This window comes from Salmo trutta, unplaced genomic scaffold, assembly GCF_901001165.1.
Source record: "Salmo trutta unplaced genomic scaffold, fSalTru1.1, whole genome shotgun sequence".
Classification (NCBI taxonomy): domain Eukaryota; kingdom Metazoa; phylum Chordata; class Actinopteri; order Salmoniformes; family Salmonidae; genus Salmo; species Salmo trutta.
The window spans coordinates 1-25,455 of record NW_021823210.1 but is presented as its reverse complement, the minus strand read 5'-3'; the positions used below and the strand labels follow the sequence as shown (position 1 = coordinate 25,455).

General features: G+C 46.9%; 1 protein-coding gene across 1 annotated transcript; it reads left to right on the top strand.

Annotated features, from left to right (window-relative positions):
- The first annotated feature begins 582 nt into the window (after positions 1-582).
- Positions 583-25,278, top strand: LOC115189691 (vacuolar protein sorting-associated protein 8 homolog). Its single transcript, XM_029748232.1, has 16 exons — positions 583-777; positions 1,166-1,234; positions 1,419-1,549; positions 2,113-2,209; positions 3,151-3,179; positions 3,831-3,834; positions 3,992-4,046; positions 6,786-6,997; positions 7,092-7,159; positions 14,587-14,740; positions 17,486-17,545; positions 21,007-21,113; positions 21,234-21,314; positions 23,986-24,087; positions 25,083-25,157; positions 25,253-25,278. Exons 1-13 carry the CDS (start codon positions 706-708, stop codon positions 21,235-21,237), a joined length of 1,062 nt encoding a protein of 353 aa, XP_029604092.1. The 5' UTR covers positions 583-705; the 3' UTR covers positions 21,238-21,314; positions 23,986-24,087; positions 25,083-25,157; positions 25,253-25,278.
- The last annotated feature ends 177 nt before the right edge of the window (positions 25,279-25,455 follow it).

The following is a 25,455-nucleotide window of genomic DNA, read 5'->3' as shown; positions in this document are numbered from 1 at the left end:
GATAAGATGTTTTTTATCTAGGAAAATCTTGTTCAAACCACAGACTTTTATTTGGGATCACAATCAAAAGATTGGTGTCACTCATCACTTTCGCCTGTATTTCTGAAATAGGACACAAGGAGGCAGCATTTAGCTACTCTTGATCATTTCAACACCATGTTGCAGTTAGTAGGCCGAAGTAGCCTGTGTTTTGGACTCCCCCTGCTGGTTAAAAGCTACAATTACATTTAACAGAATCTTCATCCCGCCACCGCACATCAACCTGTTCCAAAGAGCCCATATTCCTAAATGGTTTCAGATTCGGAGTGCTGGTGGAGGATCCGTTTAGACCTGATCCTAGATCAGAGATTCTGAATACTGCCCGAGGACTCCTGGAATACCAGAGAGAGTGAAACATATCTGGGAAATAGAGATGGGAAGCTAGCTGGCAATACTGAACTCATTCATTTCACTCTAAAAGAGTGTGAAGTATTATACAAAATCCACACTTTTTGTTGGTATTTTTCGCTCAAGACAAAATGTTTCCGAACCTTGCCAAACGTTCCGAACACTGAATACACCCCTTCAGTCGTGACGTAGCACGTGACACACCGTTCTTCCGGTACAACAAGGAAGAGTGGAATCGGAGAGATGATACCGCTAGCTAGCTAATAATGTAGCTATTGTTTCGTTGTGTATCTACATGAATATACTTGACCTGTTACAATGTCAGGTTCACCAGATACACGCAGTTTGGTTTCTGCCTCATCCCAGCTCAATTTAATGGAAATAGATGCGGTGAGTGGGACTGTCGCTTATGGCTGTTTCTCAACAGTTTCTGGTTTTCTTGATAGACTTGGTGGAGGTGGTAGCGATTAGATAGCTAAACCTAGCATTTTTTTGTGGGGGGGGGGGAATAGATGCACTAAATATGAGAGTTTGTTTGTGCAATTAAAGCTGTAGCTAGCATTAGTATTATTTTGCTGGTTGTCAAATGTATAGCTTGCTAGTGGGTTACTTTGTTGTCCTTTAGCCTAGCACTGCCATGTCTCTGCTATACGTTTAATATCCCATTAAAGATCGCTAGAACCATAGACTTAGGTAGAATAGTAATATAATGAGATGTCTGGCGAGATAGACTTCATTGTGCTGAACACATATTGCATACCTTCTCTATTCTCCTCAGATCGATGATAAAGAGTTTGACATTCCCCAAGTTGACACCCCGCCTACCCTGGAGAGCATCCTGAATGAGGTAGCTCTCATCTTTCAGTAACTACACCTATTCTGTTTCACATGCTGCAGGAATCTGACAGCTTCTAGCTCCCTGACTTGTTACAGAACAACACAATGTTCTGTAAGGAAGTCAACACAGCGGGGTAGCCAGCCCTGCATCATATCTGGGCTAACAGTTGTGATTCTGCCGTCTCCTGTTTCAGCCTGAGGATGAGGAGGAGCCCTTCATCTTGGAAGACACGTGTCTGCTGAACACAGAGAACATCGATGCCCACTCCTGTGAGACCTCCTCATTGGCCAGCTCCGACAGCGGAGACCGCACACACCTCAAACGGTAGCCAACACACACACACACACACACACACACACACACACACTCAGCTATGTCTTACTATACTTGTGAGGACTTTTTGGGAACCAACAATTGATTCCCATTGAAAATATAATTTTCCCTAAGCCTAACCTTATACCTAAGCCTAACCTTATACCTAAGCCTAACCTTATACCTAAGCTTAAAATAGCCTTTTTACAAGTGAGGACCGGCAAAATGTCCTCACTTCTCTGAATTTTAGTTGGTTTACTATTATTGTGAGGACTTCTGGTGCTCACAAGTATGGTAAAATGTGTGTACACACACACACACACACACTGTTTTGTATTGCTATCCTTGTGGGGACCAAAGAATTGATTCCCAATCCAAAATCCTATTTTCCCTAACACTAAATGTAACCTTAACCTAACTCCTAATGGGCATGTTGTGAGACCTTCTGTGATGTGCTGTATTCAGCAGGTTACATTATGCATTACGGGTACAGTTCACTCTGACATTTGTCGTCACAACTGAGATTCAAACCTAACTGTGTGTGTGTGTGTGTGTGTGTGTGTGTGTGTGTGTAGGAGGAGGAAGACAGTGGAGCTCAGCACTACAGTCCATGGCTCTGTGCTCCGACACAGCATCCTGAAAGGCATCTCTGCTCAGATAGTCTCAGCCGCTGTGAGTAACACACACACACAACACCACACACAACACACACAATACAACACACACAACCAACACAATACAACACCACACACACAACCAACACCACACACAACACAACACAACACCACATACACAACCAACACCACATACACAACCAACACCACATACACAACCAACACCACATACACAACCAACACCACATACACAACCAACACCACACACAACCAACACCACACACACAACCAACACCACACACACAACCAACACCACACATACAACCAACACCACACACACAACCAACACCACACACACAACCAACACCACACACACAACCAACACCACACACACAACCAACACCACACACACAACCAACACCACACACACACACCCAACACCACACACACACACCCAACACCACACACACACACCCAACACCACACACACACACCAACACCACACACACACAACCAACACCACACACACAACCAACACCACACACACAACCAACACCACACACACAACCAACACCACACACACAACCAACACCACACACACAACCAACACCACACACACAACCAACACCACACACAACCAACACCACACACAACCAACACCACACACACAACCAACCACACACACAACCAACCACACAACACCACACACAACCAACACCACACACAACCAACACCACACACAACCAACACCACACACAACCAACACCACACCAACCAACACCACACACAACCAACACCACACACACAACCAACACACAACCACACCACACACAACCAACACCAACACAACCAACACCACACACAACCACACCACACACCAACACACACACAACACAACAACCACACACAAACAACACAACACAACCAACCACAACACAGCTTTCAGTTGTACATTTTTCATGCTCACTGAAATGTACTTTTTCCTTCCTTGTTCTTCAGGACAAAGTAGATGCTGGACTGCCACTGCAGTAGTAAGTATCATTATCACATTACTATACTGCAGTGCTGCTTTCACCCTTTCTAGACTGTTCTCTAGTTAAATATATTCTCTCTGTTTCTAGACTGGTCCTGTTCTCTCTGTTTCTAGACTGGTCCTGTTCTCTCTGTTTCTAGACTGGTCCTGTTCTCTCTGTTTCTAGACTGGTCCTGTTCTCTTGTTTCTAGACTGGTCCTGTTCTCTCTGTTTCTAGACTGGTCCTGTTCTCTCTGTTTCTTCTAGACTGGTCCTGTTCTCTCTGTTTCTAGACTGGTCCTGTTCTCTCTGTTTCTAGACTGGTCCTGTTCTCTAGTTAAATATCTTCTCTGTTTCTAGACTGGTCCTGTTCTCTCTGTTTCTAGACTGGTCCTGTTCTCTCTGTTTCTAGACTGGTCCTGTTCTCTCTGTTTCTAGACTGGTCCTGTTCTCTAGTTAAATATCTTCTCTGTTTCTAGACTGGTCCTGTTCTCTCTGTTTCTAGACTGGTCCTGTTCTCTAGTTAAATATCTTCTCTCTGTTTCTAGACTGGTCCTGTTCTCTCTGTTTCTAGACTGGTCCTGTTCTCTCTGTTTCTAGACTGGTCCTGTTCTCTGGTTAAATATCTTCTCTGTTTCTAGACTGGTCCTGTTCTCTCTGTTTCTAGACTGGTCCTGTTCTCTCTGTTTCTAGACTGGTCCTGTTCTCTAGTTAAATATCTTCTCTGTTTCTAGACTGGTCCTGTTCTCTCTGTTTCTAGACTGGTCCTGTTCTCTCTGTTTCTAGACTGGTCCAGTTCTCTAGTTTAAATATCTTCTCTGTTTCTAGACTGTGTCTGGTGTGATCGTAGTGGGAACGTCTCATGGCCTGGCTCTAGTGTTTGGTAAGTCCTTAACATATCAGTGATTAGTACTACATTCATATAGTCATTGACATGATCCAGTGCAATGCATGGTTAAGGACAAGGTAGTCACTAACTAACTAAGTTGAGGTTGTGTGAACTATGAATTCAACTGAAGATTGTTATATATTTAGTTAGTTGTTTTCTCTCTGTCTGTCTGGGCTAACTCTGAATGGACAGGAAAAGGTACATTCCGCCAATAGCTCTCTCTGTCTCTCTCTCTCTGTCTGTCTGTCTCTCTCTGTTTCTCTCTCTGTCTCTCTCTCTCTGTCTGTCTGTCTCTGTTTCTCTCTCTCTCTGTTTCTCTCTCTGTCTCTCTCTCTCTGTCTCTCTGTACAGTCATATTGTAAACATTGTGCTCTCTGTACTAGAGGTCGACCGATTAATCGGAATGGCCGATTAATTAGGGCCGATTTCAAGTTTTCATAACAATCAGTAATCGGTATTTTTGGACAACGATTAAAAAAAAAAATATATATTTATTATATATTTTTTTACACTTTTATTTAACTAGGCAAGTCAGATTAAGAACACATTCTTATTTTCAATGATGGCCTAGGAACGGGGGTTAACTGCCTTGTTCAGGGGCAGAACAACAGATTTTTACCTTGTCACCTCGGGATTCGTTTTTGCAACCTTCCGGTTACTAGTCCAACGCTCTAACCACCTGCCTTACATTGCACTCCATGAGGAGCCTGTTATGCGAGGGCAGCAAGAAGCCAAGGTATGTTGCTAGCTAGCATTAAACTTGCATTAATCTTAACATAATCACTAGTTAACTACACATGATGATGATATTCCTAGTTTAACTAGCTTGTCCTGCATTGCATATAATCGATGCGGTGCCTGTTAATTTCTCATTGAATCACAGCCTACTTCGACAAACGGGTGATGATTAAACAAGCGCATTTGCGAAAATAGCACAATCGTTGCACCAATGTACCTAACCATAAACATCAATGCCTTTCTTTAAAATCAATACACAAGTATATATTTTTAAACCTGCATATTTAGTTGATATTGCCTGCTAACATGAATTTCTTATAACTAGGGGAGTTGTGTCACTTCTCTAGCGTTCCGTACAAGCAGTCAGGGTATATGCAGCAGTTTGGGCCGCCTGGCTCGTTGCAAACTGTGTGAAGTCCATTTATTCCTAACAAAGGCTATAATTAATTTGCCAGAATTGTACATAATTATGACATACCATTGAAGGTTGTGCAATGTAACAGGAATATTTAGACTTAGGGATGCCACCTGTTAGATAAAATACGGAACGGTTCCGTATTTCACTGAAAGAAAAAACGTTTCGTTTTCGAAATGATAGTTCCCAGATTCGACCATATTAATGACCTAAGGCTCGTATTTCTGTGTGTTTATTATATTATAATTAAGTCTATGATTTGATAGAGCAGTCTGACTGAGCGGTGGTAGGCACCAGCAGGCTCGTAAGCATTCATTCAAACAGCACTTTCGTGCGTTTGCCAGCAGCTCTTCGCTGTGCTTCAAGCATTGCGCTGTTTATGACTTCAAGCCTATCAATTCCCGAGATTAGGCTGGTGTAACCAATGTGAAATGGCTAGCTAGTTAGCCGGGTGCGCGCTAATAGCGTTTCAAACGTCACTCGCTCTGAGACTTGGAGTAGTTGTTCCCCTTGCTCTGCATGGGTAACGCTGCTTCGAGGGTGGCTGTTGTTGATGTGTTCCTGGTTCGAGCCCAGGTAGGAGCGAGGAGAGGGACGGAAGCTATACTGTTACACTGGCAATACTAAAGTGCCTATAAGAACATCCAATAGTCAAAGGTATATGAAATACAAATTGTATAGAGAGAAATAGTCCTATAATTCCTATAATAACTACAACCTAAAACTTCTTACCTGGGAATATTGAAGACTCGTTAAAAGGCTTTCATATGTTCTCATGTTCTGAGCAAGGAACTTAAACATTAGCTTTTTTACATGGCACATATTGCACTTTTACTTTCTTCTCCAATACTTTGTTTTTGCATTATTTAAACCAAATTGAACGTTTCTTTATTTATTTGAGGCTAAATTGATAGTATTTATGTATTATATTAAGTTAAAATAAGTGTTCATTCAGTAATGTTGTAATTGTCATTATTACAAATAAATAAAGAAAAAAATCGGCCGATTAATCGGCATCGGCTTTTTTTGGCCCTCCAATAATCAGTATCGGCGTTGAAAAATCATAATCGGTCGACCTCAACTCTGTACAGTAATTTTGTAGACATTGGTCTCTCTGTCTCTCTGTACAGTCATATTGTAGACATTGATCTCAACATCAGCATGTTAACATATTGTCTGCACATGCTATTTAATTTCTGGTTTTTGAATAAGGTTGTTTGTCTGTGTGTCATTCATCCGGCTGGTTCAGACATGTGTTGTTGTAATTAGTGTGGTTGTCATTCATCCGGCTGGTTCAGACATGTGTTGTTGTATTTAGTGTGGTTGTCATTCATCCGGCTGGTTCAGACACGTGTTGTATTTAGTGTGGTTGTCATTCACTACTGTGTGGAGCGTGTTTTTGGTTTGATTTATGCTGTAAGCAGAAAATGTGTTTTGACAAATCTCCATATGTTTTCTAAAGACTGACTGTCCCAGTGTCACTGCTGTTGTTCTATGACAGTACAAGAGTTAAGAGTGGCCTCTCCCATAGTGCTTGGCTCCACAGTGTGTTGCCTGATGGGTAATGCGGTTTATTTCAGATCTGAACCAGGCTCTCCGTTTGTGCTTGGGAAGCACGGCGACAGGGGCGGAGTATGGAGCTGTCTCCGCCCTCAGCATCAACCACCACTGCACCCGCCTGCTCTGTGGCTTCGCCAAGGGACATATCACCATGTGGGATCTGGCCAATGGGAAGCTTCTGCGAAGCATTACGGACGCTCACCCACCCGGCACCGCCGTCTTACATGTCAAGGTAGTCTGGCAGTAAAAGTCAACTTGAATTGAAATGTGTCTTCTGCTCAGATGGTCTCTATTGAGCTCCTCTGTTGTCCCTCTCTCTCTCTCAGTTCACTGATGACCCTACGCTGGCAGTGTGCAACGACAGTGGTGGCTCTGTGTTTGAGCTGGCTTTCAGGTAATACTCATTTGTCTCCTCAGAGATTGTGTGTGTGTGAAGCTACCTGCAGTGACCTGCAGGGGGCAGTATTGCTCTGCACACAGTAGGAGTGATGTGCTGGTTGACTGCAGTCCCTGCGGACACTGTGGGCGGGTGGGTTCAGGGCCATGAAGTATTGTGTGGATGAAGGGCGGGTGGGTGGCGTGCGGGTTGAATAAAGGGAAAACATTGCATCAAAAAATCCATAAATGTATTACTAGTTTGCATATCTATAGGCTACATACAGTTTTTTCTTTCATTGTATTTATCTGGCATTAGTGTGTAAGCCTAACTGTTAGGGCCAAATAGAGTACAACAACATGGAGGTTTTATCTACAACTGCACTCTGGTGAACATAGTGTAGGTGGATATTTAAACCAATGGGTCCAAATTGAGGCAAACATGACGTTCTGTAGCCTGTTGCAGTCCACAAAAGACATAAAGGACAGAACGTCAAAATAAAGAACAATATTACACAGTAGCAACCAAACGGCTACCAAATACAAAACACATCAACACTATAACAGTCCCAGTCTATAGCAGGCCCAGTCTATAACAGACTATAACAGGCCCAGTCTATAACAGACTATAACAGGCCCAGTCTATAACAGGCTATAACAGTCCCAGTCTATAACAGACTATAACAGTCCCAGTCTATAACAGACTATAACAGTCCCAGTCTATAACAGACTATAGCAGGCCCAGTCTATAACAGACTATAGCAGTCCCAGTCTATAACAGACTATAACAGTCCCAGTCTATAACAGACTATAACAGTCCAAGTCTATAACAGACTATAACAGGCACAGTCTATAACAGGCACAGTCTATAACAGACTATAACAGGCACAGTCTATAACAGACTATAACAGGCCCAGACTATAACAGGCCCAGTCTATAACAGGCCCAGTCTATAACAGGCCCAGTCTATAACAGGCCCAGTCTATAACAGGCCCAGTCTATAACAGGCCCAGTCTATAACAGACTATAACAGTCCCAGTCTATAACAGACCATAACAGGCCCAGTCTATAACAGGCCCAGTCTATAACAGACTATAACAGGCGCAGTCTATAACAGACTATAACAGGCCCAGTCTATAACAGACTATAGCAGGCCCAGTCTATAGCAGGCCCAGTCTATAACAGGCCCAGTCTATAACAGGCCCAGTCTATAACAGACTATAACAGTCCCAGTCTATAACAGGCCCAGTCTATAACAGACTATAGCAGGCCCAGTCTATAACAGACTATAACAGACTATAACAGTCCCAGTCTATAACAGACTATAACAGTCCCAGTCTATAACAGACTATAGCAGGCCCAGTCTATAACAGACTATAGCAGGCCCAGTCTATAACAGACTATAACAGGCCCAGTCTATAACAGACTATAACAGTCCCAGTCTATAACAGACTATAACAGGCACAGTCTATAACAGGCACAGTCTATAACAGACTATAACAGGCACAGTCTATAACAGACTATAACAGGCCCAGACTATAACAGGCCCAGACTATAACAGGCCCAGACTATAACAGGCCCAGTCTATAACAGGCCCAGTCTATAACAGGCCCAGTCTATAACAGGCTATAACAGTCCCAGTCTATAACAGACCATAACAGGCCCAGTCTATAACAGGCCCAGTCTATAACAGACTATAACAGGCGCAGTCTATAACAGACTATAACAGGCCCAGTCTATAACAGGCTATAACAGGCCCAGTCTATAACAGACTATAACAGACCCAGTCTATAACAGACTATAGCAGGCCCAGTCTATAACAGACTATAACAGGCCCAGTCTATAACAGGCCCAGTCTATAACAGACTATAACAGGCCCAGTCTATAACAGACTATAACAGTCCCAGTCTATAACAGACTATAACAGTCCCAGTCTATAACAGACTATAACAGGCTCAGTCTATAACAGACTATAACAGGCCCAGTCTATAACAGACTATAACAGGCCCAGTCTATAACAGACTATAACAGGCCCAGTCTATAACAGACTATAACAGTCCCAGTCTATAACAGACTATAACAGGCTCAGTCTATAACAGACTATAACAGGCCCAGTCTATAACGGACTATAACAGGCCCAGTCTATAACAGACGATAGCAGGCCCAGTCTATAACAGACTATAGCAGGCCCAGTCTATAACAGACTATAACAGGCCCAGTCTATAACAGACTATAACAGTCCCAGTCTATAACAGACTATAACAGGCACAGTCTATAACAGGCACAGTCTATAACAGACTATAACAGGCCCAGTCTATAACAGACTATAACAGGCCCAGACTATAACAGGCCCAGTCTATAACAGGCCCAGTCTATAACAGGCCCAGTCTATAACAGGCCCAGTCTATAACAGGCCCAGTCTATAACAGGCTATAACAGTCCCAGTCTATAACAGACCATAACAGGCCCAGTCTATAACAGGCCCAGTCTATAACAGACTATAACAGGCGCAGTCTATAACAGACTATAACAGGCCCAGTCTATAACAGGCTATAACAGGCCCAGTCTATAACAGACTATAACAGACCCAGTCTATAACAGACTATAGCAGGCCCAGTCTATAACAGACTATAACAGGCCCAGTCTATAACAGGCCCAGTCTATAACAGACTATAACAGGCCCAGTCTATAACAGACTATAACAGTCCCAGTCTATAACAGACTATAACAGTCCCAGTCTATAACAGACTATAACAGGCTCAGTCTATAACAGACTGTAACAGGCCCAGTCTCTAACAGACAATAACAGGCCCAGTCTATAACGGACTATAACAGGCCCAGTCTATAACGGACTATAACAGGCCCAGTCTATAACAGGCTATAACAGTCCCAGTCTATAACGGACTATAACAGGCCCAGTCTATAACGGACTATAACAGGCCCAGTCTATAACGGACTATAACAGGCCCAGTCTATAACGGACTATAACAGGCCCAGTCTATAACGGACTATAACAGGCCCAGTCTATAACGGACTATAACAGGCCCAGTCTATAACGGACTATAACAGGCCCAGTCTATAACGGACTATAACAGGCCCAGTCTATAACGGACTATAACAGGCCCAGTCTATAACGGACTATAACAGGCCCAGTCTATAACGGACTATAACAGGCCCAGTCTATAACGGACTATAACAGGCCCAGTCTATAACGGACTATATCAGGCCCAGTCTATAACGGACTATATCAGGCCCAGTCTATAACGGACTATATCAGGCCCAGTCTATAACGGACTATAGCAGGCCCAGTCTATAACGGACTATAGCAGGCCCAGTCTATAACGGACTATAGCAGGCCCAGTCTATAACGGACTATAGCAGGCCCAGTCTATAACGGACTATATCAGGCCCAGTCTATAACGGACTATATCAGGCCCAGTCTATAACGGACTATAACAGGCCCAGTCTATAACGGACTATAACAGGCCCAGTCTATAACGGACTATAGCAGGCCCAGTCTATAACGGACTATAGCAGGCCCAGACTATAACGGACTATAGCAGGCCCAGACTATAACGGACTATAGCAGGCCCAGACTATAGCAGGCCCAGACTATAGCAGGCCCAGACTATAGCAGGCCCAGACTATAGCAGGCCCAGACTATAAGACTATAACAGGCCCAGTCTATAAGACTATAACAGGCCCAGTCTATAAGACTATAACAGGCCCAGTCTATAAGACTATAACAGGCCCAGTCTATAAGACTATAACAGGCCCAGTCTATAAGACTATAACAGGCCCAGTCTATAACGGACTATAGCAGGCCCAGTCTATAACAGACTATAGCAGGCCCAGACTATAGCAGGCCCAGACTATAACAGACTATTGCAGGCCCAGACTATAACAGACTATAGCAGGCCCAGACTATAGCAGGCCCAGACTATAGCAGGCCCAGACTATAACAGGCCCAGACTATAGCAGGCCCAGACTATAACAGACTATAACAGGCCCAGTCTATAAGACTATAACAGGCCCAGTCTACAAGACTATAACAGGCCCAGTCTATAACAGGCCCAGACTATAGCAGGCCCAGACTATAGCAGGCCCAGACTATTACAGACTATAGCAGGCCCAGACTATAACAGGCCCAGACTATAGCAGGCCCAGACTATAACAGACTATAACAGGCCCAGTCTATAAGACTATAACAGGCCCAGTCTATAAGACTATAGCAGGCCCAGTCTATAAGACTATAACAGGCCCAGTCTATAAGACAATAACAGGCCCAGTCTATAAGACTATAACAGGCCCAGTCTATAACGGACTATAACAGGCCCAGTCTATAACGGACTATAACAGGCCCAGTCTATAACGGACTATAACAGGCCCAGACTATAACAGACTATAGCAGGCCCAGACTATAACAGACTATAGCAGGCCCAGACTATAGCAGGCCCAGACTATAGCAGGCCCAGACTATAGCAGGCCCAGACTATAGCAGGCCCAGACTATAGCAGGCCCAGACTATAACAGACTATAGCAGGCCCAGACTATAGCAGGCCCAGACTATAGCAGGCCCAGACTATAACAGACTATAGCAGGCCCAGACTATAGCAGGCCCAGACTATAGCAGGCCCAGACTATAGCAGGCCCAGACTATAACAGACTATAACAGGCCCAGACTATAACGGACTATAGCAGGCCCAGTCTATAACAGGCCCAGACATGTAAATGTTTGTATTCTACTTGGTGAAAGGTGGTTCAACGTGATGAAAGAGCAGTAGAGAGCTGCATCATCAGTCTACTGTTCAATAGGCCTAAATATTCACTAAATACATCAATGTTGAAGAAAACAGCATTAAATGTTCAAGATATAAAAGGGGAACTGTACAGCGGGTTAGGTTAGGGTGGGGTTGGGTTAGGGTGGGGTTAGGGTGGGGTTAGGTTAGGGTGGGGTTAGGGTGGGGTTGGGTTAGGGTGGGGTTAGGGTGGGGTGGGTTAGGGTGGGGTTGGGTGGGGTGGGTTAGGGTGGGGTTGGGTTAGGGTGGGGTTAGGGTGGGTTAGGGTGGGGTTAGGGTGGGGTTGGGTTAGGGTGGGGTTAGGGTGGGTTAGGGTGGGGTTAGGGTTAGGGTGGGGTTAGGTTAGGGTTATGGTGCGGTTAGGTTAGGTTAGGGTTAGGGTGGGGTTGAGTTAGGTTAGGGTCGAGTGGGGTTAGGGTTGGGTTAGGGTGGTGTTGGGTTAGGTTAGGTTGGGGTTAGGGTGGAGTTGGGTTAGGTTAGGGTCGGGTGGGGTTAGGATCAGGTGGGGTTAGGGTCACGTGGGGTGGGGTTAGGGTGCGTGGGGTTAGGTTAGGGTGGGGTTAGGTTAGGGTGGGGTTGGGTTAGGGTGGGGTTGGGGTTAGGTTGGGGTTAGGGTGGGGTGGGGTCGGGTGGGATTAGGGTGCGTGGGGGTAGGGTGCGTGGGGTTAGGGTGCGTGGGGTTGGGTTAGGGTGGGGTGGTGTTGGGTGGGATTAGGGTCGGGTGGGATTAGGGTCGGGTGGGATTAGGGTCGGGTGGGGTTAGGGTGGGGTTAGGTTAGGGTGCGTTAGGTTAGGGTGGGGTTAGGGTCGGGTCAGGTGGGTTTAGGGTCGGGTTAGGGTGGGGTTAGGGTGCGTGGGGTTAGGTTATGCTGGTGTTAGGGTTAGGGTGGGGTTAGGTTAGGGTGGGGTTAGGGTGGGGTAAGGATCGGGTGGGGTGCGTGGGGTTAGGTTAGGGTGGGGTTAGGTTAGGGTGGTGTTAGGGTCGGGTGTGGCTGGTTGTGGACGGAATTCATCTCCCAGTGTCTGGTGGAAAGCAGACTGAACCAGTTTTTCCTCTGGGATGTTGTCTGTGTTTCACTCCATTACGTTTATTTGTTTATCCTGAACGATGACAAGCATACTCATAACATGATGCAGCCACCACTATGCTTTCAAAAATGGAGAGGAGTACTCAGTAATGTCTTGTCTTGTTGTTGCAGTATTACATTAGTGCCTTGTTGTAAACAGCATCCATGTTTTGGAATGTATTCTTTACAGGCTTCCTTTTCACTCATCTAGGTTATTATTGTGGAGCAACTACCATGTTGTCGACCCATCCTCAGTTTTCTCCTGTCACAGCCATTAAACTCTGTAACCGTGTTAAAGTCACCATTGGCCTCATAGTGAAATCCCTGAGCAGTTTCCTTCCTCTCCGGCAACTGAGTTAGGAGGGATGCCTGTATCTTTGTAGTGACACCATCCATAGTGTAATTAATAACTTCACCATGCTGAAAGGGATATTGAACGTCTGCTTTCCCCCCCCATCTACCAATGGGTGCTCTTCTTCTTTGTGAGGCATTGGAAAACCTCCCTGGTCTTTGTGGTTGAATCTGTGTTTGAAATTCTTTGCTCGACTGAAGGGACCTTACAGATAATTGTATGAGTTGGGTACAGAGATGAGGTACACACTATTATTGCACACAGAGTCCATGCAACTTATTATGGGACTGGTTAAGCACATTGTTACTCCAGTACATATTTAGGCTTGCCATAACAAAGGGGTTGATTACTTATTGAGTCAAGACATTTCAGCTTTTCATGTTAAATTAATTCGTAAGAATAAAACAAATATCCACTTTGACATTATGGGGTATTGTGGGTAGGCTAGTGACAAAAACATCTGAATGGAATCCATTTTAAATTCAGACTGTAACAACAGAATGTGGAGAAAGTCGAGGGGTGTGAATACTTTCTGAAGGCAGTGTGGTTGGTTTATTTTTGACCCTCACATTGTATTCCTATTAGTTATACATTCAAGCACCCCTGTCACTATCTGTAACCACAGTCTAACAGTACATTATTTTAATGAGGTATTACAGTGAGACAGGGATTGTGTGTGTAATGAGGTATTACAGGGAGACAGAATGACCCCTGCTCAGTTAGACATTATTATACAAAGCTGTCTCTCTTATTCAGGTCAGATTAATGGAAATGGGGGAGAAGTACTTTTTCGTTTTTCTGGCTTCTCTAAGTCTGTGTCCCAAATGGCACCCTATTCTCTATAAAGTGCACTACATCTGACCAGGGCCCATAGGGTACCATTTGGGACTAACAATTCTGCTCTGTACTGCATTTGTGTATGTCAGAATCTGAGGGCTTTAGGGGAAATAGGATATTCAATATTGTCATAATGAACCACAAACCTACTTTGTGACTGAAGTTATGTTTATTTTGTTAGTCTCTCTCTCCCCTCCTCTCTTTCCCCCCTCCCTCCTCTCTCCCTCCTCTCTCTCCCCCTCCCCCCTCCTGTCTCTCTCTCTCTCTGCCTCTCTCCCCCCTCCTCTCTCTCTCTCTCTGCCTCTCTCCCCCCTCCTCTCTCTCTCTCTCTCTCGCGCTCTCTCCCCCCCTCCTCTCTCTCTCTCTCCTCTCTCTCTCTCTCTGCGTGTAGGAGGTTGATGGGGATGCGTACATGTGAGTCTCGTTGTCTGTTCAGTGGCTCTAAGGGGGAGGTGTGTAATGTGGAGCCTCTTCTTAGTGGCCCGGACCTGAAGGATCACCCCATCACACAGTACTCTCTACTGGCCATGGCCTCTCTTACTAAGGTAAACCCTATATCAGGTGTCCCCAACTGGCGCCAATTATTTAGCCCCACTAGTTTTCTGAGCAAAAAAAAATACAACTTATTTTTATTAAAATGTTTTATTGTTGGAGATAAAACAAAAAACTGTAAAAGCACCAGCAAATCAGCTCCAAATGATTTTAATTTGGGAAATCTGTTCCCTAGTATTCCCACGCATAATAGAGGGAGGGATACACTGGCCAGTTTATTAGGTACACCACCCTGTTCACAAATGGTTTGCTCCTACAGACAGTGAGTCATGTGGCTTGCTGTATAAAGCAGGCATCAAGGCATTCAGTTACTGTTGGATTGAACGTTAGAATGGTCAAAACGACCTAAGTGACTTGGAGCGTGGTAAGATCATCGGTTCCCCGGTCTCAGAAACGGACAGCCTCCTGGGCTTTTCACGCACGACACTCTCTAGTGTTTACGGAGAATGGTGTGACAAACAAAACATCCAGTCAGCGGAAGTCCTGTGAGCGAAAACAGCTCGTTGATGAGAGGTTGAAGGAGAATGGTAAGAATCGTGTGAACTAACAGGCTGGCCACAAACAAGCAAATAATGGCATCTGAACGGCATCTCGGAAGGCACAACTCATCGCTCCTTGTCACAGACGGGCTACTGCAGCAGACGACCACACCGGGTTCCACTCCTATCAGATAAACACCAGAAGAAGAGGCTTCAGTGGGAACGCCAGCACCAACACTGGACAATTAAGTAGTGGAGAAACAGCCTGGTCTGATGAATGTTTCGTCATGCCGATGGCAGTCAGGATTTGGTATAAGCAGCCAAGGTGTGATCCTGCCTGGTGTCAACGGTAAAGGCTGGTGGCGGTGGTGTAATGGTGTGGGGAAGGTTTTCCTGCCTGGATACCAATTGAGCAACGTTTCCATGTCCTGGACAATTCAGGCTGTTCTGGATGGGTTTACCTAATACACTGGCCAGGGAGTGTACCTGATCGTATACAAAATGTAAGCAAGGTTTGAAATTATTATGTTTAAGTCAAATATTATATCTGTTTGGGCTTCTTGCGGTCAATTTGCAGTCTACAAATGATTTGTAATTCTGTTCCGGCCCCCTGACCGTCCGCTCCAGAAAAACTAGCCCTGCAGCTGAGTCTGGTTGATGATCCTGTCCTGTATACACTACACCCTACACACTACACCCTACACACTACACACTACACACTACACCCTGTCCTATATACACTACACACTACACCCTGTCCTATATACACTACACCCTACACACTACACACTACACACTACACCCTGTCCTATATACACTACACACTACACCCTACACACTACACACTACACCCTGTCCTATATACACTACACACTACACCCTACACACTACACACTACACCCTGTCCTATATACACTACACCCTACACACTACACACTACACCCTACACACTACACCCTACGCACACTACACCCTACGCACTACACCCTACACAAACTACACACTACACACACTACACCCTACACACACTACACCCTACACACACTACACACTACACCCTACACCCTACAGTCTGTTCTATACTGGGTGATACATGACATTCACACCCTACAGTCTGTTCTATACTGGGTGATACATGACATTCACACCCTACAGTCTGTTCTATACTGGGTGACACATGACATTGACACCCTACAGTCTGTTCTATACTGGGTGACACATGACATTGACACCCTACAGTCTGTTCTATACTGGGTGATACATGACATTCACACCCTACAGTCTGTTCTATACTGGGTGATACATGACATTGACACCCTACAGTCTGTTCTATAGTGGGTGATACATGACATTGACACCCTACAGTCTGTTCTATACTGGGTGATACATGACATTCACACCCTACAGTCTGTTCTATAGTGGGTGATACATGACATTGACACCCTACAGTCTGTTCTATACTGGGTGATACATGACATTCACACCCTACAGTTTGTTCTATACTGGGTGATACATGACATTCACACCCTACAGTCTGTTCTATACTGGGTGATACATGACATTCACACCCTACAGTCTGTTCTATACTGGGTGATACATGACATTCACACCCTACAGTCTGTTCTATACTGGGTGATACATGACATTCACACCCTACAGTCTGTTCTATACTGGGTGATACATGACATTGACACCTACAGTCTGTTCTATACTGGGTGATACATGACATTCACACCCTACAGTCTGTTCTATACTGGGTGATACATGACATTGACACCCTACAGTCTGTTCTATACTGGGTGATACATGACATTCACACCCTACAGTCTGTTCTATACTGGGTGATACATGACATTGACACCCTACAGTCTGTTCTATACTGGGTGATACATGACATTGACACCCTACAGTCTGTTCTATACTGGGTGATACATGACATTGACACCCTACAGTCTGTTCTATACTGGGTGATACATGACATTGACACCCTACAGTCTGTTCTATACTGGGTGATGCATGACATTGACACCATACAGTCTGTTCTATACTGGGTGATACATGACATTGACACCCTACAGTCTGTTCTATACTGGGTGATACATGACATTGACACCCTACAGTCTGTTCTATACTGGGTGATACATGACATTGACACCCTACAGTTAACAGTAACTATGTCATTGTTATTTTTGTCTTTCTCTTCAATTCCACTGAGAATATTTGTCTGTTTTCAATCCAACACGATCTTGTTCATTTCAGATTCTAGTGATCGGACTGAAGCCTTCTCTCAAAGTGTGGATGACATTTCCTTATGGCAAGGTACCTCCTCTCTCATCTAGGCCTTTCCCCCTCTCCCTCACAACCCTTTCTCTGTCTCGCTATCCTCCTCTGACCTCTCTTCCCTCTCTCCTTCCCAGCCTCTCTGTGACCTCTTCCCTGTTGCTTGCTTTAATGGGATTTTGCCTCACTGTAGAACGGTGCTGGCTAAAGGCCCATAATGTTTTTATAAACGCATCCCTAACCCTTTATTGAATGTCACAATCATAACATGCCTCGCTGCTAGGAACAGAACAGGAGATTGGAGGCTGGGGGACACAATAGACGCTGCCTGGCTAGGAACAGAACAGGAGATTGGAGGCTGGGGGGGGGGACACAATAGACGCTGCCTGGCTAGGAACAGAACAGGAGATTGGAGGCTGGGGGGACAATAGACGCTGCCTGGCTAGGAACAGAACAGGAGATTGGAGGCTGGGGGGGGGACACAATAGACGCTGCCTGGCTAGGAACAGAACAGGAGATTGGAGGCTGGGGGGACAATAGACGCTGCCTGGCTAGGAACAGAACAGGAGATTGGAGGCTGGGGGGACACAATAGACGCTGCCTGGCTAGGAACAGAACAGGAGATTGGAGGCTGGGGGGGGACAATAGACGCTGCCTGGCTAGGAACAGAACAGGAGCTTGGAGGCTGGGGGGACACAATAGACGCTGCCTGGCTAGGAACAGAACAGGAGATTGGAGGCTGGGGGGGGACACAATAGACGCTGCCTGGCTAGGAACAGAACAGGAGATTGGAGGCTGGGGGGGGACACAATAGACGCTGCCTGGCTAGGAACAGAACAGGAGATTTGAGGCTGGGGGGGACAATAGACGCTGCCTGGCTAGGAACAGAACAGGAGATTGGAGGCTGGGGGGGGACAATAGACGCTGCCTGGCTAGGAACAGAACAGGAGATTGGAGGCTGGGGGGGACAATAGGCGCTGCCTGGCTAGGAACAGAACAGGAGATTGGAGGCTGGGGGGACAATAGACGCTGCCTGGCTAGGAACAGAACAGGAGATTGGAGGCTGGGGGGACAATAGACGCTGCCTGTCTAGGAACAGAACAGGAGATTGGAGGCTGGGGGGACACAATAGACGCTGCCTGGCTAGGAACAGAACAGGAGATTGGAGGCTGGGGTGGGACACAATAGACGCTGCCTGGCTAGGAACAGAACAGGAGATTGGAGGCTGGGGGGGACACAATAGACGCTGCCTGGCTAGGAACAGAACAGGAGATTGGAGGCTGGGGGGGACAATAGACGCTGCGTGGCTAGGAACAGAACAGGAGATTGGAGCCTGGGGGGGGACACAATAGACGCTGCCTGGCTAGGAACAGAACAGGAGATTGGAGGCTGGGGGGGACAATAGACGCTGCCTGGCTAGGAACAGAACAGGAGATTGGAGGCTGGGGGGGACAATAGACGCTGCCTGGCTAGGAACAGAACAGGAGATTGGAGGCTGGGGGGGGGACACAATAGACGCTGCCTGGCTAGGAACAGAACAGGAGATTGGAGGCTGGGGGGGACAATAGACGCTGCCTGGCTAGGAACAGAACAGGAGATTGGAGGCTGGGGGGACAATAGACGCTGCCTGGCTAGGAACAGAACAGGAGATTGGAGGCTGGGGGGGGGGACACAATAGACGCTGCCTGGCTAGGAACAGAACAGGAGATTGGAGGCTGGGGGGACAATAGACGCTGCCTGGCTAGGAACAGAACAGGAGATTGGAGGCTGGGGGGACACAATAGACGCTGCCTGGCTAGGAACAGAACAGGAGATTGGAGGCTGGGGCTGGGACAATAGACGCTGCCTGGCTAGGAACAGACAGGAGATTGGAGGCTGGGGGGACACAATAGACGCTGCCTGGCTAGGACCAGAACAGGAGATTGGAGACTGGGGGGGGACACAATAGACGCTGCCTGGCTAGAACAGAACAGGAGATTGGAGGCTGGGGGGGACACAATAGACGCTGCCTGGCTAGGAACAGAACAGGAGATTGGAGGCTGGGGGGGACAATAGACGCTGCCTGGCTAGGAACAGAACAGGAGATTGGAGGCTGGGGGGACAATAGACGCTGCCTGGCTAGGAAACAGAAACAGGAGATTGGAGGCTGGGGGGACACAATAGACGCTGCCTGGCTAGGAACAGAACAGGAGATTGGAGGCTGGGGGGGGACAATAGACGCTGCCTGGCTAGGAACAGAACAGGAGATTGGAGGCTGGGGGGGGACAATAGACGCTGCCCTGGCTAGGAACATAACAGGAGATTGGAGGCTGGGGGACACAATAGACGCTGCCTGGCTAGGAACATAACAGGAGATTGGAGGCTGGGGGACACAATAGACGCTGCCTGGCTAGGAACAGAACAGGAGATTGGAGGCTGGGGGGGACAATAGACGCTGCCTGGCTAGGAACAGAACAGGAGATTGGAGGCTGGGGGGGGACAATAGACGCTGCCTGGCTAGGAACAGAACAGGAGTTGGAGGCTGGGGGGGACAATAGACGCTGCCTGGCTAGGAACAGAACAGGAGATTGGAGGCTGGGGGGACAATAGACGCTGCCTGGCTAGGAACAGAACAGGAGATTGGAGGCTGGGGGGACAATAGACGCTGCCTGGCTCGGAACAGAACAGGAGATTGGAGGCTGGGACACACAATAGACGCTGCCTGGCTAGGAACAGAACAGGAGATTGGAGGCCGGGGGGGGGACAATAGACGCTGCCTGGCTAGGAACAGAACAGGAGATTGGAGGCTGGGGGGACACAATAGACTCTGCCTGGCTAGGAACAGAACAGGAGAAAGGCCCTGTAATTTCTATTCATTGTATAAAGATTCAGCTATTTGCTGAACTGATTAAAGTACATCAGTCTTCATCATACACTGTGGTTGTGCCAGTAATAAGGTTTTGTTCACATACAGCAGGCAGAGAGAACATAAAGGACGCTGATTTTGTAAAGGCTGGAGGACATTGTTGGAGAACCCATTGTTCAAACAAACCCTTGGTCTAAGCCGTGTCCCCTGGCCCCTGGCCCTAGGCCCCTGGCCCCTGTCCCTAGGCCCCTGGCCCCTGTCCCCTGGCCCCTGGCCCCTAGGCACTACGTCTTGGATCTTTGTATGAGGGTTATTTACCTCATCCACCAGCTGTAGCACCCACCTCTCTGATACACACTACACCCTGGTAACCATTTATACACCACAGTACTCACCCTGCATTGGCTGTCCTATTGGAAGGGCTAGAAATGTCTCCCTGCTCTAAAGTAGTGCACTATAAAGGGAATAGGGTGTCATTTGACCTGTCTAAGTAGTGCACTATAAAGGGAATAGGGGTGTCATTTGACCTGGTCTAAAGTAAGTGCACTATAAAAGGGAATAGGGTGCCATTTGACCTGGTTAAAGTATGCACTATAAAGGGAATAGGGTGCCATTTGGGACACATAAGACCTGTCTATTGTTGTTGATGTTGCAGACGGACCCGACCAGTGTTCCCCAGCTGGCCTGGCAGTTTGTCCCCGTTCAGAAGGTGGTCACCCCGTCCTGGCATTCTGCAGAGGAGACACCGTACACTTCCTGCTGGTAACACCTCACTATCCTGTTTACTTCCTGGTTACCATTATTCCTTGTTTAGTAACAATAACAATAGATTTCTGTTGTGAAACGACTGTCATGTTGACTTGACTGACTGTTTGTGTCCAGGTGAAGAAGGATGAGACCGGAACCATCCATGTCATCAAGCAAAGACAGCTGCAGCTGAACTGTGACATCATCAGTCTGAATGTAAGTGTCGCATGATGTCACTTCAGGGTCTGTTTTACTTTACAGGCCACATCTCTTGTTGTTTTAACTTCCTTCTCCGTTCCTTCCTCTGCTCCTAACTGAATGGGCGTGTTTAACGTTGCAGCTGACTTTACATGTTTAGTGGAGACTGACTGATGTACAAATCACCTTACATTATAAATAACTACTCAGTAATTATTTGTAGATCAGTCAGACGGTCACAATTTAACCCACGATACGTCCCAGTTACCCATGGATACGTCCCAGTTTACCCACGATACGTCCCAGTTTACCCATGATACGTCCCAGTTTACCCATGATACGTCCCAGTTTACCCACGATACGTCCCAGTTTACCCACGATACGTCCCAGTTTACCCACGATACGTCCCAGTTTTACCCACGATACGTCCCAGTTTACCCATGATACGTCCCAGTTTACCCATGATACGTCACAGTTTACCCATGATACGTCACAGTTTTGAACACAGCAAGCTCTCTCTGTCGCGCTTTCTGTCTCTGGCTCTGCCTCTCTGTTATTATCCCTCTCCTTCACCTCCTGCCTCTCTGTTTATTATCCCTCTCCTTCACCTCCTGCCTCTCTGTATTATCCCTCTCCTTCACCTCCTGCCTCTCTGTTATTATCCCTCTCCTTCCACCTCCTGCCTCTGTTATTATCCCTCTCCTTCACCTCCTGCCTCTCTGTTATTATCCCTCTCCTTCACCCTTCCTGCCTCTCTGTTATTATCCCTCTCCTTCACCTCCTGCCTCTGTATTCTCCCTCTCCTTCACCTCCTGCCTCTCTGTTATTATCCTTCTCCTTCACCTGCCTCTCTGTTATTCTCCCTCTCCTTCACCTGCCTCTCTGTTATTCTCCCTCTCCTTCACCTCCTGCCTCTCTGTTATTATGCTTCTCCTTCACCTCCTGCCTCTGTTATTATTGTTCTCCTTCACCTGCCTCTCTGTTATTCTCCCTCTCCTTCACCCTCCTGCCTCTCTGTTATTATCCCTCTCCTTCACCTCCTGCCCTCTGTTATTATCCTTCTCCTTCACCTCCTGCCTCTCTGTTATTATCCCTCTCCTTCACCTCCTGCCTCTGTTATTCTCCCTCTCCTTCACCTCCTGCCTCTCTGTTATTATCCCTCTCCTGTCACCTCCTGCCTCTGTTATTATCCCTCTCCTTCACCTCCTGCCTCTGTTATTATCCCTCTCCTTCACCTCCTGTCTCTCTGTTATTATCCCTCTCCTTCACCTCCTGCCTCTCTGTTATTATCCTTCTCCTTCACCTCCTGCCTCTCTGTTATTATCCTTCTCCTTCACCTCCTGCCTCTCTGTTATTATTCCTCTCCTTCACCTCCTGCCTCTCTGTTATTATCCCTCTCCTTCACCTCCTGCCTCTGTTATTCTCCCCTCTCCTTCACCTCCTGCCTCTCTGTTATTATCCTCTCCTTCACCTCCTGCCTCTGTTATTATCCCTCTCCTTTACCTCCTGCCTCTGTTATTATTCCTCTCCTTCACCTCCTGTCTCTCTGTTATTATCCCTCCCTTCACCTCCTGCCTCTCTGTTATTATCCTTCTCCTTCACCTCCTGCCTCTCTGTTATTATCCTTCTCCTTCACCTCCTGCCTCTCTGTTATTATTCCTCTCCTTCACCTCCTGCCTCTCTGTTATTATCCCTCTCCTTCACCTCCTGTCTCTCTGTTATTATCCCTCTCCTTCACCTCCTGCCTCTCTTTTATTATCCCTCTCCTTCACCTCCTGCCTCTCTGTTATTATCCCTCTCCTTCACCTCCTGCCTCTCTGTTATTATCCTTCTCCTTCACCTCCTGCCTCTCTGTTATTATCCCTCTCCTTCACCTCCTGCCTCTGTTATTATCCCTCTCCTTCACCTCCTGCCTCTCTGTTATTATCCTTCTCCTTCACCTCCTGCCTCTCTGTTATTATCCTTCTCCTTCACCTGCCTCTCTGTTATTATCCTTCTCCTTCACCTCCTGCCTCTCTGTTATTATCCTTCTCCTTCACCTCCTGCCTCTCTGTTATTATCCTTCTCCTTCCCCTCCTAGCTCTGTTATTATCCCTCTCCTTCACCTCCTGCCTCTCTGTTATTATCCTTCTCCTTCACCTCCTGCCTCTCTGTATTATCCCTCTCCTTCACCACCCGTCTCCCTGTTATTATCCTCTCCTTCACCTCCTGCCTCTCTGTTATTACCTTCTCCTTCCACCTCCTAGCTCTGTTATTATCCCGCGCCTTCACCTCCTGCCTCTCTGTTATTATCCTTCTCCTTCACCTCCTGCCTCTCTGTTATTATCCTTCTCCTTCACCTCCTAGCTCTGTTATATCCCTCTCCTTCACCTCCTGCCTCTCTGTTATTATCCCTCTCCTGTCACCTCCTGCCTCTCTGTTATTATCCCTCTCCTTCACCTCCTGCCTCTCTGTTATTATCCTTCACCCTCCTGCCCTCTGTTATTATCCTTCTCCTTCACCCCGTCTCCCTGTTATTATCCTTCTCCTTCACCCCGTCTCCCTGTTATTATCCTTCTCCTTCACCCCGTCTCCCTGTTATTATCCTTCTCCTTCCCCACCCCGTCTCCCTCCCTTTGTCTCTCTCCCTCTGTGACTCTCTGGCTCTTTCACAGCCACTCACTGATTGTGTTTCCCCTCCCCCCCACAGTGGATCAACAGTCGTACCCTGGTGGTGATGGACAGTGGGGAGAAGCTGCGTGTGGTGGACCGACCCAGCCAGGAGGAGCTGGAGAGCTTGGACGTGGCTGAGGTGCAGCTGGTCTACAACAGCAGCCATTTTAAATCGCTGGCCACGGGGGAAACGTCAGCCAGGCGCTGGTGAGGGTCAGGGTGAGGTCAGGGTCACGTCAGAGGTGACGGTAGAGAGGTTGCGGTGGGTAGATAGATAGTGAGGGTTGAGAAGTAATGGTAGGGAAGTGGTAGGGGTGAAAGGGCATGGAAAAGGGGTCATAGGTCAGTAGCTGTAGAGGGGAAGGCATCACCTGGCACTGGCAAAGGTCACAGGTGAGGGGTTAGAGGTCAGTGGTAGTAGAGGGTGTCAGGTAAGTTTTATGGGTTATGGAGCAGGGTCAGACAGGACAGGACTAGGCTGGCTAGTGGTGAGGGTTAGAGGTCAGTGGTAGTAGAGGGTGTCAGGTAAGTTTTATGGGTTATGGAGCAGGGTCAGACAGGACAGGACTAGGCTGGCTAGTGGGAAAAGGTTGCACAAGATAATTTATCCCCCTGAAGAATCAGTCTCCACTACCTTCACTACTAAACACCAAACTGTTGAAACCGGCTGGTTAGGTTACAGACCATTACCTGGAATGAATCAGTTACATCACTGGTTCTGACCTGGTGGAGAGCAGGTGGCTCTGTCCAATCATACAGGACCAACGTCCTAGTCACTGGATCAGAAGCAGCCTGCCAGAGAGGAGAGCGTGTCTTCAGGGGGACTGAAGCTGTTAAATCAAGGAGCAGGGGGGTCACCAGTGATTCCCCCCCCACCTGTCTCCCATACCTCTACATGGAGTCATTCAGAGTCAGCATCAACCAATCAGGACCATGATGTTTTGGATCTTCCTGAAATAATCTTGAGTCCGTACAAAGGTTTTGTTCAGGATTCTTGGCATATATTTGCCACATTTGTATCTAAAAGTATTATTGAGAAGTAGCAGTCATGGATGATTTTGGTTGATTTTCACTCTGAATAACAGTGTCCTGGCCTTTGACCTCTGCTCTCCAGACTAACAGTGTGTGTTTTAGGCCCTAGTAGGAGAGAAGGCCTGCTACCAGTCTGTCTGCAGCTACGCAGGACAGATGGTACTACTGGGGACCAAGGTAGGTATCTGTATATGTCACTGTGTGGTGTGTGTGTGTGTACAGGTGAAGTAGAACATAAGTGTTGTCTAATTGAGGCCTTTTCTCTGTTCCAGTCAGCCCACATCATGACTCTGAGGAACTGGAGGGAGGTAAGTGTCTCTCTGACTTGCCACCATACCATTCTAAAGGTTATCTATTATATCATTCTACCTGTGATCTGTCTCTGAGGGGGATTTAATGGACCTGTGTCTCTTGAGGGGGATTTAATGGACCTGTGTCTCTAGGAGGGGGATTTATGGACCTGTGTGTCTCTGAA